The 14,207-nt window shown below is 37.2% G+C and overlaps 1 protein-coding gene across 1 annotated transcript; it reads right to left on the bottom strand.

Annotated features, from left to right (window-relative positions):
• Positions 1-4,933: 4,933 nt before the first annotated feature.
• Positions 4,934-9,362, bottom strand: her13 (hairy-related 13). Its single transcript, XM_037776156.1, has 4 exons — positions 8,999-9,362; positions 6,952-7,038; positions 6,771-6,852; positions 4,934-6,309 (listed from the first exon to the last, which is right to left on the bottom strand). Exons 1-4 carry the CDS (start codon positions 9,083-9,085, stop codon positions 5,843-5,845), a joined length of 723 nt encoding a protein of 240 aa, XP_037632084.1. The 5' UTR covers positions 9,086-9,362; the 3' UTR covers positions 4,934-5,842.
• Between the last annotated feature and the right edge of the window lie 4,845 nt (positions 9,363-14,207).

The following is a 14,207-nucleotide window of genomic DNA, read 5'->3' as shown; positions in this document are numbered from 1 at the left end:
TACGTTGTTGGCTGGAAGAAGAAAGAAAACGCTGATAGGGGAAATAAATGATAAACCTAAAAAACAACTTAATAAATTAAATCAAACCCTTATTTTAGAGCTGCAACGATTAAACGATTAGTTGCTATAAACTTTTGATAAACGATTTAACTGTTTGAGTAATTTTTTAAGGAAAAGAAAACTTAAAAATTCTCTGATTCCAGCTTCTTAAATGTGAATACCTTCTGGTTTCTTTACTCCTCTATGACAGTAAACTGAATATCTTTTGTGTTGTGGACAAAACAAGACATTTGAGGACGTCATTTTAGGCTTTGGGAAACGCTGATTGACATGTTTGACCATTTTCTGACATTCTTTAGACCAAACAACTAATCAATTAATCGAGAAAATGATTGACAGATTAATCAACAATGAAAATAATCATTAGTCGCAGCCCTACATTCTTTGGTAAGATGATACCAGAGTGGTTGCTATTTGAATAAAGAGGCCTGCAACTATTTTTTTTCATTATAGATTTTTCGTTTGGTTAATTTTTTTTTAATTAATTAATTAATTGATTAATTGTTTGGTTTATAAAATGTCCGAAAACACTGAAAAATGTCCTAGAACACAAAGTGACGTCGTTACGTAGACGTCTTGTTTCGTCCGACCAACAGTCCAAACACCAAAGATGATTAATTTACTATTATTTAAGAGAAAGAAAAACAGCAAAGTCTCACATTTTAGAATCTGTAACCATCAAATGTTTCATACTTTTGCTTAAAAAATAACAATCGATCATCAAAGTAGTTGCTGAATATGAAAAACAATCTTTATTTTCTTTCCATCAAGAAAAATTGATTGATCGTTGCAGCTCTCTAAATCAGGTAGTACATGGCTCACATTCAGTCTAATTTAATCTCAAGAGGGCCGGACCAGTAAACAATTGCATAATAACCTATAATTAACAACACCACCAATTGTTTCCCTTTCTTTTAGTGTACAGAAGTACAAGTAAAATCTGAAAATGTTCACAATTTATGAACAATTCATTTACAAAACACATGATATTATATTCCTTGAGTACTTGAGAAATAGTAACTGATCCATTTTCACTCTGTGAAGACAATCACAGTAATTAATGAATCTATCATTCTAGATCTACGTCATTGCAAAGCTTGTTTTCATGTGTCCAGATAAGAAGTCAATGAAACTGCTGAATAAGTGCATTGTGCTTGCATGCTGCTGCTGCTGCTGCTGCTGACCACTAGGACGTGATTGTTCTCTCTCACAGTCAAAGACAGTTGAGAAGAAGCCAAGGATGACAGGGTTCCCCGGGGATCTGTTTCAGCGCCATATGCTCGCCTCCGCCGCCGTTGAATCACTCTCACGCCAACTGTTGCATTGCACTGACCTTTGACCTCAGAATTCATATGCATGGTCACAAACACACAGCTGATGCATGCAAAAACAAAAAAAACAGACAGGAGGGAGGTCCTGTCTGTTTTTTTCCCCTCCTTTTTCCCCACTAAAACTAAATCTGGTAACGTGGTCATCTGTCGTTTTCAGTTAGCAGATTGGTGTTACATGCAGGTGTTTGATGGAGGGAAGTATTACCCCAGGGAAATTGCATTTTTATATTTTTGGGTTAGGTTAGAGACTATAGAAACTATACAATAGGTCTACTTATCTACAATATACAATGGGGGTGTGACTGTAATTTAATTTGGCTGAGGGCCTTTAAAATCAACATCCACCCACCTGCTTCCTTCCATACACCCAAACATACACACTATAAGGTTACAAAGTACACAGCGGTCCATAATTACAATGACTGGTGTGTTTAGGGACTATATGCTTACATTGTACGCTGTCATTTAATTTAGTCGGTTTGAATCAGGGTTTGGCTGAAATCCACAAGAGACCAAAAATAAAAGGCAGAAGAAGTAAATGTGTCCTATGGATGTTAAACTAGGAACTGCTGGTTAAATCTGGTGACAGTTGGGAAATATTGGTGAGAATTTATCATTTCAATCAGGGATGCATCCAAGATCTTTTTCAGTAAAAGGAATACATTTCTGTAACGCCCTACCAACGGAAATAAAAATACAATATGACCTGAAAACGTTTAATGAAAAGGTGAAACACTGGCTGAAACTAAACCAAACCTGTGATCACTGATTATTGATTGGGAACATTTCTGTCCTTAAAATGATTTCACTTCGATATTTATGTGTTTATAGAGATGCTAATGTGGCCTGACTGTTTATCGCAGGCTTCATACATGTATGATTAGCCCTAGCTTTTCTTTGTACTACTATCAAGCTACATTCAAGATTTAAGATTCAAGATTCAAGAGTTTTTATTTGCCATTTGCACCTAATATAAGTACATTGTGATTCTGAGCAGTTTACACAGTCAGCTTTATTAAGAAAAGAAAAAAGTTTATTTTGTTTCCACCCAGAGACAAGATTAATATAAAGAAATAATATAACTACATAATATTGATAACAAACAATTAGGACAATATATATAAAATAACAACAATAACAATACTGAAATGTATCTTGTGACCCCGTGTGGGGCTCTAAATTTCAGGTTGAACTTCGAGCATACATGCACTCCCTGGATTCAGGTCTGAAGATATAAGAGGATGCACACCTTATAGTCAGCGTGGAAGTGTCAGATAAAGGATTTTAAGACGTATGCACCTTGTCCTTTTACTCTAATGCAATGATCTATGAGTCATGTTGTTTGTAAATTTGAATTTGTTCAATAAAAAATAAAAAAATGTCACAAAAAAAGGACACCCAGTTAAAAAACCAACGACCTACCTGCGCGCTCTCTGCTCGTGCACTGATGCGCGTCCCCGTCAGTCTTCCAGAAGCTGCCTGACAGCTGTGAGTACTAAACAACCATGCTAACAATAGTCATGTTTGTTGTTTAAGATCATTATATATGTTTATGTTCCTAATGATAATAGTGGGGGAGTAGCTCTGAAGGGACTGTCAGTGTTGACAACTCATGTTAAACGAGAGTAAGTAAGTAAGTTTTGTGGTACTTATATGTTACTTTATAAACTCAGATAAAAAAGTTCAGAAGCTTGTGTTTGGTGGATTATTTCTCTGTTGTTACAATACTAATTGGCATTGTATTTTACATCGTTGGAAAGCCTGTTTATTTACCTTCACAATGATGTCCAACTTGTAAGGATCATGCATTAGTGTGATGAGCAGCACAGCTGATTATGTGGGGAGCGCCCAAGAAAAAATTGCCAAAATGCTCTGCCAATGGTAAACAGTGTATTCTCCTGTTGGTATTGACTCTTGTTTTGAGTTGTTTGGTGGATGGGATGATTGAACTCTCTATCAGTAACAAGGAACAAACAAGACATATTGGCAATTTTACACTTTATTCATTTAATACAGCACCTTGAATTGTACTCATGTACAGTACTTAAGTAAATGTAGTAAATGTACTTTCCACCACTGATCAAGTGTCAGTCAGAAGACATGAGGGCCAGCCTCTCTGTCTCTCTGTCTGTGTGTGTGTGTGTGTGTGTGTGTGTGTGTGTGTGTGTGCGTGTGCTGGCTGGTCTCTTTGAAGAATTGGAGCCTGCTTGTATTCTTTAGTGTCCTTTCAGCTGCTTTGACGCTCCTCTGTCAAATGGTCACAGCTCTCTTTGATCACCATGTCTCCTCCGCTCCCATTTCAATGTGTTTCCTCCGACGTTCACACCCGGGTCCCCTCCAACTCCACCACATCCACCTTCACCTCCACCTCCACCTCCACCAGAGTTTATTAATTATTCCTTAAAGGGCTCCAGGATCACCTGACAACAGAGAATGCAGTAACATGTTATTTGCACCAAATATTGATCCTATTGGTCAGAAATATGTGATGAAAAGAGGGAGAGAGGAGACTTTCATTTTATATCAGGAACTGAGGGCCCATATAGGCTGTAGGCTGGTCCTGACTGAGTCCAGACAGGAACTCACAGTCCTTTGTTAATATCCTCATTGTATCTGAGGTGAGAGTGAAGACACTTGTTGGAGAGGTGCGACTCTTTCATGTTTCATGTTTTTTCTACGTGGTGGGAAGAGACTGCAGGTCGGAGGTGTTAACAGGAAGAACAGAGCATGTCTCAAAGTTATGATCTTCAGTTTAAGGGTGATATATTTTAACCTTCATCTTATCAAAATTGGCTTTTAGCCTGTGGCACCAAAGGGATATTTTGTAAGGATTCGCAGAGAAAGGTGTAAAATATAATTCATTTTATTTGGACAATTGATTGTGAGAAATGTTATTTGTCTCTTTTGCTGCTTAAAATGTGATTTAATGGGAAATGCAATCAAACTTAAATGTCAGTGCTCTTAAGAGCTCTTTGGCCTAAATCACTTCACACAAATTACCCTGGAGTAATTTTAAGTATAAGTAACTTTTCAACAGTTAATTAATATTTCTTGGCAATATTTTATCTTGCAAATTTTCCTGAAGATTTCTTTCATTACCCATGTATATTATTTTTTTAATATTTATTTATTTAAGTTTTTATCCTTTTTTTCTACTGTTAGGTAGGGCTTCACGATTTTGAAAAAATAATATATAATTGTGATTAGTTTGAATCATGGCAATTCTATGATTTGATATATATGATTTGCGATATTAGAGGGAATTATAATTTTTGCATCATTATTCTTATTTTCATTGAAAAACATTGAAATGATTATGGTGTGATTGTACGGGGATCTACACAAATATATTCTTAAGTCTGTAGAATATGATGTGAAGGTCAGGACATCTCTGCAGCATGACAGTATTTGATATAAAATGGTATTTTGACAGACATATTTAACAAATATTGCACCTCGTAGACCATATTGCAATTTTGATAAAAGTTTGATTAATTGTTTAGCCTTACTCTCGGGCATTGAGACAAGTCAGACGACAGCTCTTCAATTACATAATTTTATTTATCAAATTCAGACATTTTACTGGCATCTCTAAACATCATTACAACATAAAGTGGTCATTCTGAAGGAGGCTACTGGTCCAATAAACTACAGGCCTTTATGAAATACAATAGAAATATTTATATTAATCAGAGGCATTGCCAAACTTCTCGGTTTCTAAAAGAGCTTTTCTCCACATACAAATCCTATATACACAGAGTTATTGACACAAAAAAAACAAAAAAGTGTGAAGTTCAACTGTTCCTCGTCTGTAAGTGAATGTTGAGAGAGGAGGTTTCAACTCTCTCCAGGTGTATAGAAAAGTCTTGACAGAGGACTCAAAGCCAGGGAGTCGCTACTGAAAAGGGAAGGGGGAGTACGTTCAGGAGGCCCCAAGATGGAGGGGCCCTTGAGAGGAAGGGCCCCTGTAATGAGATAAAGGAAAACTCCACCCTTTAACACTCTGTTGGACATTTTTCTGTGATATCCAAAGAGTGTTTTTCTACTTCTACCTCACTGAAGGATTTCCTAAATCTCCCAGAATGCCAAGGAAAGGATTCAAACTTGCTGAAGAGAAAAGCCACAACCATGGTCCCTCCCAAAAGTGATCTGCTGTTGCATTGCATTGTGATCAACTGAGGCTGCTGTTAGTGAACAAATTGGTCTCTGTGTGTCTTCAAGAACAGATTCGATTATTGAATATCAGTGTGGGTAATCCAGGAAAAAATCCATGCTTGTGGCCGGTTATCTGCCGGGGTAAATGAGCCAAGAAATGCAAGTTAAATGGTTATTTTTGAAGTGTTCATATGTTGTAGAGTGGAATTTTCCCTTTCAATAAGCGGCCCGGTGTCACATCTTATAAGAAAGCTGCTTCAACGTATCCAAACTGCATCCATCCAGACCCCAGATCCCTACCAGGGTCTCCACATAGACCGAGGGTAGGTCACGGTGGGCATGCTCAGGGCCTCGCTGTTCTCCAAGCTCTCAGTGGAGCTCTGGTTGTGCTCGCTGTCGGTCTCGTCCAGGTCGGAGCAGAGGTCCTCGCTGGACGTGCTGGAGGGGGCCGGGGACAGGGCCGAGGACGAGCCGCTGGACAGACTCCTTCCTCCGGGTGAAGACAGAGTCGTGCAGAGCGATTCATCGCCTCCGTGCCAAGTGCTGCCGTTACTCCCGGAAGTGTCAGTGATTAAATCCATCAGCACGTCCTGGAGGTGGTCCTCGTTCAGGGGCATGCACTCCAGGAGGTGGTTGAGGAGCTCCGCCGCCACCGTGGCGTCTATCCCAGGACAACTGGAAACGAACATGTGGACCTCGTGCATGCACTGGATGTAGCCGGCCGCAAACCTCTCGCTGGCTTCTCGGTTGAGTGCGTCTGTTTCTGTGGAAGGAGAGAGAAAGATGAAATGTATTGCTCATGGTGCCAGCCAAGTCAGTGGTGTAGTGGAGGGTAAACGCAGGTATACTGGGTATACCCACCTCTTTTTCTGGTGGTTTACAGTATACCCATCTATCAGCCTTCCTCCTCAGTAACCTATAGGCTACCATCTACCTAGTACACCCACCCTCATCAACGACCACTGAGCCAAGTCAAAGTCAGTTGGTTTTACAATTCTCTTTTATCTCATCTTCATTATCTCGTGACCCCTGAAATGTATCTTGTGATCCCGTGTGGGGCTCTAAATTTCAGGTTGAACTTCGAGCATACATGCGCTAGAACATCCCTTGATTCAGGTCTGAAGATATAAGAGGATGCACACCTCTTTGTCAGGGTATGGCAGTGTCAGATACAGGATTTTAAGACGTGGTATTAGAGTGTAAACTGAGCAGAGTTGTGCAGACCTTGGGTTCGGTTCTTCAGTATGTCCTCCACCTTCTTCACCGTCATCTCCAGCACCTCTGCGTTCTCCATCTTGGAATGAAACTGTGGAAACAAACCAGAAGAGCTCCATCAGAACCAGTAATCTACCTGTGCATCATCACAGGTTACAGGTGAGCTGCTGAAGTGTTTAGATATACTCACGTCTGTGTCTGCCAGCAAAGTCCGCAGCTCCTGCAAACTCTCATTGATGCGAGCTCGCCTCTTCTTCTCCACCAGAGGTTTCCTGGTCTGCAGGAACACAAAGATCACAGTCAGTGACATAAACTCACAGCAGTCTTATAAAGTTAAAGTCTTGAAAACTTTCAATCAAATGTGTAGTACCTTGTTCATGTTTTATATGAAACAACATTTGTCTGTAACACAGTTGACAAAATAATCAAATCAAATGTTTATTTTCATTAAAATATTTAAAAAGTCATTAGAGCTTAAGCTTGGCAATTTATGAATTTAGCACATTTAGGGGGTATATTATGGTAACAACTAAATTATTTATCAAAAAAAGAAAACTGATTTCTTCACTTTTTGGTTGACATGAAATGTAACCCCTAATTATAGAATGACTCAACTGTTACAAACAATAGGTTTAAAGGCATAAAGCTGCACTGTTAAGAATTTCCCAGTAAATTAACAGTAAAGAACTGGCAGCAGGGTTGCCTTTATGTTACTGTAAAATTAACATTATTATACTGTCGCTGAAATTTACAGCTTTTAACTGTTAATGAAAAATACAGTTTGAACTGGTTTTTTTATTAATTTCACAGTATTTTACAGTTAATTTACTGTTTAAAGATACATTATATAGCTGTTTTTCACCTTTCTTTTACATTATCTTACTGATTTGTTTTAATGCACTATTTATTTTTTACATACATTTTAATAAACATTATTTTTTGCCTAGATGAATAGACTTAGCAGGTTACAGACATAGGAATAGTCACACTGAATACAATTAAAGGCACTTGTTAGGAAAAAGGCTATAATAGACTTGTTGACACTTTTCCCAAAATGTATATCTATAGCTGGCTACAAGCACAGAATGCAAACCAGAACAACATGTGAGTGAAGAACAATAAAGCTAATTCACTGATTTTACAATCATGTACAATGTACAAGCCTCACATGAGCAGATCAGGTCCCAGAATAATAAAAAAAACTGCATGAAACTGTTTCTGATGATACTTTAGACAGTTGATCAGCAGTAAAGTGATGTTTTTTAAGAATGCATTATAGTTCAGTTAAAGTAATTTAACAGGTTTTCTTTTGTATTAACAGTAAAGCACTGTTTTTAGCAATAACAGGTTAATACTGTTGAAATCCTGCTGGAAACTAACAGCTATTGTTTACAGTGTACAGTTTAAACTCTAAGGAGGCTTCTTTCTGCTCCACTCTTCAGGAAACTGAACATTCTTTCAGTTTATGACATAAATATTCATCAGATATGTGTGTTTATATATAAATATATGTTCTTGCCTTCTTCTTTACCATCATCGTTTAGCAACTTCTTTAAATCTAATTCTCAAATTCATTCACATAATACTAGACAGGTTAATCATCTTCACCTGGACATGGCCAGTACTCCCTCAGATATCATGGTGTACAAATATGGAACACCAAAAATACATGTTATCAAGAGCTCGTTATTCTTTTAGAACATTTTAAAACGAAACTATCATCACATTCATGATGTCTAATTATCTTTTGATATGTTTAGATATATATTTCTTTTTTTTCTTTATGTATTTCATTGTTTTTATTGGATTATTTTCTGCACATTTTGTGTACTTCTTGTTGTTTAACTTTTGTTGTATTTTTTAAATTATGTTAGCTTAGATCTTTCTTTCTTTTTTGTTATTGTTTTTTTTCTCCTGGGGTTGGTGGCTTCTTGACCTCTCCTGACACATTTATTGTTTGTTTTTTTCATTGGCTGGATTTTGTGAAGTTTTATATGTGCAAATAAATAAATAAAATACATTTTAAAAAATGGCCTGGGAGTGTAATTTAACAGGTTTTCTTCTGTATTAACAGTAAAGCACTGTTTTTTTAAGCAATAACAGGTTGATACTGTTGAAATCATGCTGTAAATTAACAGTTTTACAGTGTGTGCAGTTTGCAGAGATATGAAATGCAGTGTGCAGGCTGTCACCGGTGTGACAAGTGCATCACTGTCCAAAGAGTGCAGAGTCGGTACCTTTCTGTCCCCTCTCTGGATCCCATAGTCGGACTCCTCTTCTTCCATCTCCAGGTCGGTGCTGCTGGGTCGAGCAGAGGGAGCCATGTTGGTCGGATCTGGCCGCTTCTTCTGTGGCTTCTCCCACTGCTTACTACCGTCCACCCACCGAGGAGCAGCTGGCAAACACAACCGGTTACAGGAAAAGAAAAAAACAATCTACAAACTCGCCCTGTGTTTATTGTGCAATCCTAGTGAGACGTGCTGCTGCTGCTGCTGCTGCGCTGAGTGTCTGTTGTTAGTATTTATAGGGGCTTATTAGCATGTGAATGGGGGCTGAGCTGCTCTCGCTGGGGGACAACAGAGAGACACAGCCGGAGAGCCAATGAGAGACCACTGTCTTTGTCTCCGGTCAGCCTGAGGAGCTGGATGGGCTTTAATCACACAGTTTGTTGGGTTTAAGGGACCGATTGCTCTGTTTTTTCCTCCAGTGTTGCTTCTAATCAAATGTGTGTGCCTCTATTCAGCTGCACAAAATGCATTATTATGCACAATAGGCTTTTTAGAGTGACACCTACACTTGGTATTTTTAAAATATTATTATTATTATTATTTTCAATATTATATTTATTGTTTTTTTGTTCATTTTGAAACAACAGAACAAACATTCACAAATGTCCCCAATAATAAGTTCCCTAGTATTGCTTCTAATCAAATGTGTGTGCCTCTATTCAGCTGCACAAAATGCATTATTATGCACAATAGGCTGTTAGAGTGACACCTACACTTGGTCTTATAAATAAAACTCTGATAAATGTTTTAATATCTGTTAAATATAACATTATTTCATTGGAGAGTGAGTTGTGATATAGTGTAAAACTATAATTTGGTGACATTATTAAAGGGACTATTTGTATTTTTAAATATATTTAATCATTTAATAACTTTTTTTCAACAATTATTTAACATTCCCTGACAATATTTTATCCTGCAAAATTTCTTGAAGATTTTCTTATTACCCATTTATATTATTTTTTATATATATTTAATAGTTTTTATTATTATTTATTGTTGAATTATTTTTTACAATTATATATATACATATATTTGGCCTAAATCACTTCACACAAATTAGCCTGGAGTTATATATAAATATATATATATACATATATAATTAACTTTTCAACAGTTAATTAACATTTGCTGACAATATTTCATCTCTCAAATTTTCCTGAAGATTTTTTTATTACCCATGTATATCATTTTTTAATATATTTAATACTTTTAATAGTTTATTATTATTTATTTAATTTAGTATTACCCATGTATATTATTTTTAAATATATTTAATAATTAAATTTTTTTTTTCAAGAATTATTTAACATTTCCTGACAATATTTTATCTCGCAAATTTTCCTGAAGATTTGTTATTACCCGTGTATATTATTTTTTTATATATTTAATAATTTTAATTTTGTATTTAATTTTGTATTACCCATGTTTAATTTTTTTTAAATATAATCATTTAATATTTGTTTTTCAACAATTAACATTCCCTGACAATATTTTATCTCGTAAATTTCCTTAAAGATTTTCTTATTACCCATGTATATTACTTTTTACATATATTTAATATTTGTATTACTGAATTATTTTTTACAATTATATATATATTTATAAAAAATATATCTTTTTTTTCCTGTTATATTACTCTCAGGTAGGGCTGCATGATTTTTTTTAAATATATCCAAAAATCCAGGCTGACATTTCTGACCACTTTTACGCGTCAGGGCATCTCAGCATTATCACCAGTATGTGTGTATTGTTTTCTGCCCGACCAGTTCTTGGTTTTGCAGGCTTTTGTGTCCGAGCCTCAGCAGATTTAGCCGGCTGTTTGGCGGATGTAACGCGATGCCTTCAGTTGGCAGCTGCTGCTGCTGGCGGCCCCTCGGCCCAAACTGAATCAGCCGGGGGAATTAAGGGCCCTTCTCCAAAGAAAGCGACAGGTGTTGGCCTGCGCCTCGTTTGTTCTCCGTTTGTTTGGTGACTTCTGATTTGTGTGCAACTGCGTTCTCACGTTGCATGCTCTGCTGCACGAGACTTTATAATATCTGGGTTGATTTTGTGCTTGTCTTTAGTGTGATGTGCTGTGTGTGTGTAAAATCATGCACATTTTTGAAGCTGTCATTCCATTACAACAACATTTGTTTGATAATTAAAGGTCCCATATTATAAAAAGTGACATTTTCATGGCTTTTATATTATAAAGCAGGTTTAAGTGCTATATAAATACTGTGAAAGCATCGAAACGCTTAATCCACAGAGAAATAGTACAGTATTCAGAAACTGAGCTTTTGAAACAAGCCGTCAGGATTTCTGTTAATTTGTGATGTCACAAATCTACAATATTTAGACCATTTCAAAGTTTTAAACGTAAACATTCGAAATGGGTCCCAGTTTATTTCCTGTCGCAGTGTATGTGAATGACATCAGCTGACAGGAAGTACACATGGACCCCAGCTGTTGCCTAGCAATGCAATTCTGTTGCAATTCCATTGCAATTTCATTTGAATGCACTAAAACGGAGCGTTTCAGACAGAGGGTAAATACAGGTGTATTCAGGCCAACAGCATGAGGAAATTAAAGTTTTTTTTAAACATTAAAGTATGTAAACATGTTCTAGTAGAAACCAAAAATACAAGTATGAACCTGAAAATGAGCATGATATGGGACCTTTAAGGATGCTGGTTCTTGTGGTATTCGTGTTTAACTTTTTTGCGTTTGGATGTGCTGGTTTGGTCCTTTTTGCGCACAATGTCTATTTGTTTATGTTTAATAAGAGCGCCCAATCCTCCGCCCTCGTTATTAGACATGTTTTGTACTCGGTATTATCATGCAAATTAACCTCACAATGGAGCACTTCTGTCTGCTCGAGCAAGGAGCACGCAGGCATCTGTGCCACCTCTCAGGTAAATGCAATCATGCATGTTTCAGGTGCTCTTTTACGCACGGTATTCCCACAATTGGGCACCACTAAAATATATAGTGCCCTAAATGAAGGAAGAGTTTCAGACCTTTCATGTGGAGGGTTTGTTTGGCACCTCGCCACCCCCAGATCCCTGCTCCACATCTTTAATGGTGTAGACTGTGGAGAGAGCAGCTGTCTCGGCTCTTTGTTGGAGAGCTCCGCAGAGGGACCGAGGCGTCCCCCTCTCTTCCTCTCTTCAGACCCGCCGCCTGGCTCCATGTGGCGGCCAGTCAGAACGCCAATAATAGGGGGGAGAATGGGCCATATGCACGTTTCTGCTTTTCAAAAGCCAATGATGAATTACATCTTTATTAAAGGTCTCATATCGTGCTCATTTTCAGGTTCATACTTGTATTTTGTGTTTCTACTAGAATATGTTTACATGCTTTAAAGGGACTATTTGTAACTTTAAGAAATGCTTGTTAACAGCGACACCTGTGGCCGTGAAGTCAACGAAAGTCAGCATCGGGTTCGCAAATTACTCGCTCTAAATAGACATAAACGAGCATCACTCAAAACAGTGAGGCGACACACGTCAGCTAAAACAACAATATCACTCTATATTTCAGCTGCTTGGCAGTAATGTTAGCTGACCAGACGAAGGTCTCTCCATGAATCAATGCTGATCCTAGTGTTGGCTTTTCCTGCCTCAGCCTCGCTCCGGGGCTGAAGCACGAAAAGCGGGTCGGTGCCCGCAGGGAGACACCGGCACCCGGTCGGAGACGGTAACGTTTCTCGCTGCGGAGCTCCGTCACTTCACAAGACACAGGAAACCTCTGTTGGTCTGGAGGAGCTGCAGCAATTATTTCTGCACAAACGTTCACTAAAATATCTAGTGAATGTACACTAGATATTCTCAGAGCTAAACTAACTATTCTGCAGTGTGTAGTGAGCACGCATGCACGTCTAGAGGTTGAGCGAGAACGCAAGAACACACGCGGTGTGGTAGTGAAGGCAGGCAGGCAGAGGAGCAGTCTGGACAGCGTAGCCACACGCGAGTGCGCATATGCGAGCGCGCATGGGATCCCGACCGGATAGATTTATAAGTGTAAAAAGTTACAAACAGTCCCTTTAAAGGTCCCATATTATGCTCATTTTCAGGTTCATACTTGTATTTTGTGTTTCTACTAGAACATGTTTACATGCTGTAATGTTAAAAAAAAACTTTATTTTTAACACCTTGGGTCCATGTATACTTCCTATCAGCTGATGACATTCACATCCACTGCAACCAGGAATAAACTGGGACACATTTAGAAAAAATTGTGTCAAGGGTCTTAATATTGTATATTCGTGACATCACGAATGGGCAGAAATCCTGACAGCTTGTTTCAAATGCACAGTTTCTGAATACGGTCTGTGTGTATTTCCCTGTGGATTGAGCGTTTCTATACTTTCACAGTATTTATAAGCCTGCTTTATAATAAAAAATTAAAAAAAATCTCACTTTTTTATAATATGGGACCTTTAAAACGTATATGTTCCAGACCATAGGCTACATGCTGACAATTTTTTGCGCCCATATGGAGGCGGCTGTGATGTTAAGTGCTCCCAAATCCCTGTTTCAATCCTCACTGGGTTCCTTAACAAAGAAGCCTGGAGTTAGTTAATTATTATTATTTATTCAATTTTCTGTCACCATGTTTATTATTTTTGAATATATTGAATAATTTTAATAATGTATTATTATTTATTTAATTTTGTATTACCCATGTATATTATTTTTGAATATATTTAATCTTTTAATTTTTTTTTTCAACAATGAATTAACATTCCCTGACAATATTTTATCTCGCAAATTTTCTTGAAGATTTTCTTATTACCCATGTATATTATTTTTATATATATTTAATATTTTTTATTATTTATTATTGAATTATGTTTTACAATTTTATATATATATATATATATATATATATATATATATATATTTTTTTTTTTCCTGTTATAGTACTGTCAGGTAGGGCTGCATGATTTTGAAGAAATATATCCAAAAATCCAGGCTGACTGTTGTAATAAACATTTGATCATATTTCCATATCTATATTTGTATGATTATATTAGTAAATAATCTGTTAAGTAAAAAGTTTGGGTCTCCTTGCTGGAGCTGCTAAATGGGAGGGTCCCATTGCACTGCATGGCCATTATAGTAGACATTTCCAAACATAATGACAAGAGCAACACATGAACCAGAATCAAATC

Source organism: Sebastes umbrosus, chromosome 7, assembly GCF_015220745.1.
Source record: "Sebastes umbrosus isolate fSebUmb1 chromosome 7, fSebUmb1.pri, whole genome shotgun sequence".
Classification (NCBI taxonomy): Eukaryota; Metazoa; Chordata; class Actinopteri; order Perciformes; family Sebastidae; genus Sebastes; species Sebastes umbrosus.
The sequence above is the reverse complement of the archived record's forward strand: the minus strand, read 5'-3'. Positions and strand labels throughout refer to the sequence as shown.

Excerpts from the sequence above, each read along its gene's own strand:
- her13 (XM_037776156.1), bottom strand. The coding sequence starts at position 9,085 with ATGGCTCCCTCTGCTCGACCCAGCAGCACCGACCTGGAGATGGAAGAA. Across the intron at positions 7,039-8,998 it reads TCCAGAGAGGGGACAGAAAG|ACCAGGAAACCTCTGGTGGA; the intron begins GTACCGACTCTG and ends GTGTTCCTGCAG. Across the intron at positions 6,853-6,951 it reads CTTTGCTGGCAGACACAGAC|TTTCATTCCAAGATGGAGAA; the intron begins GTGAGTATATCT and ends TTGTTTCCACAG.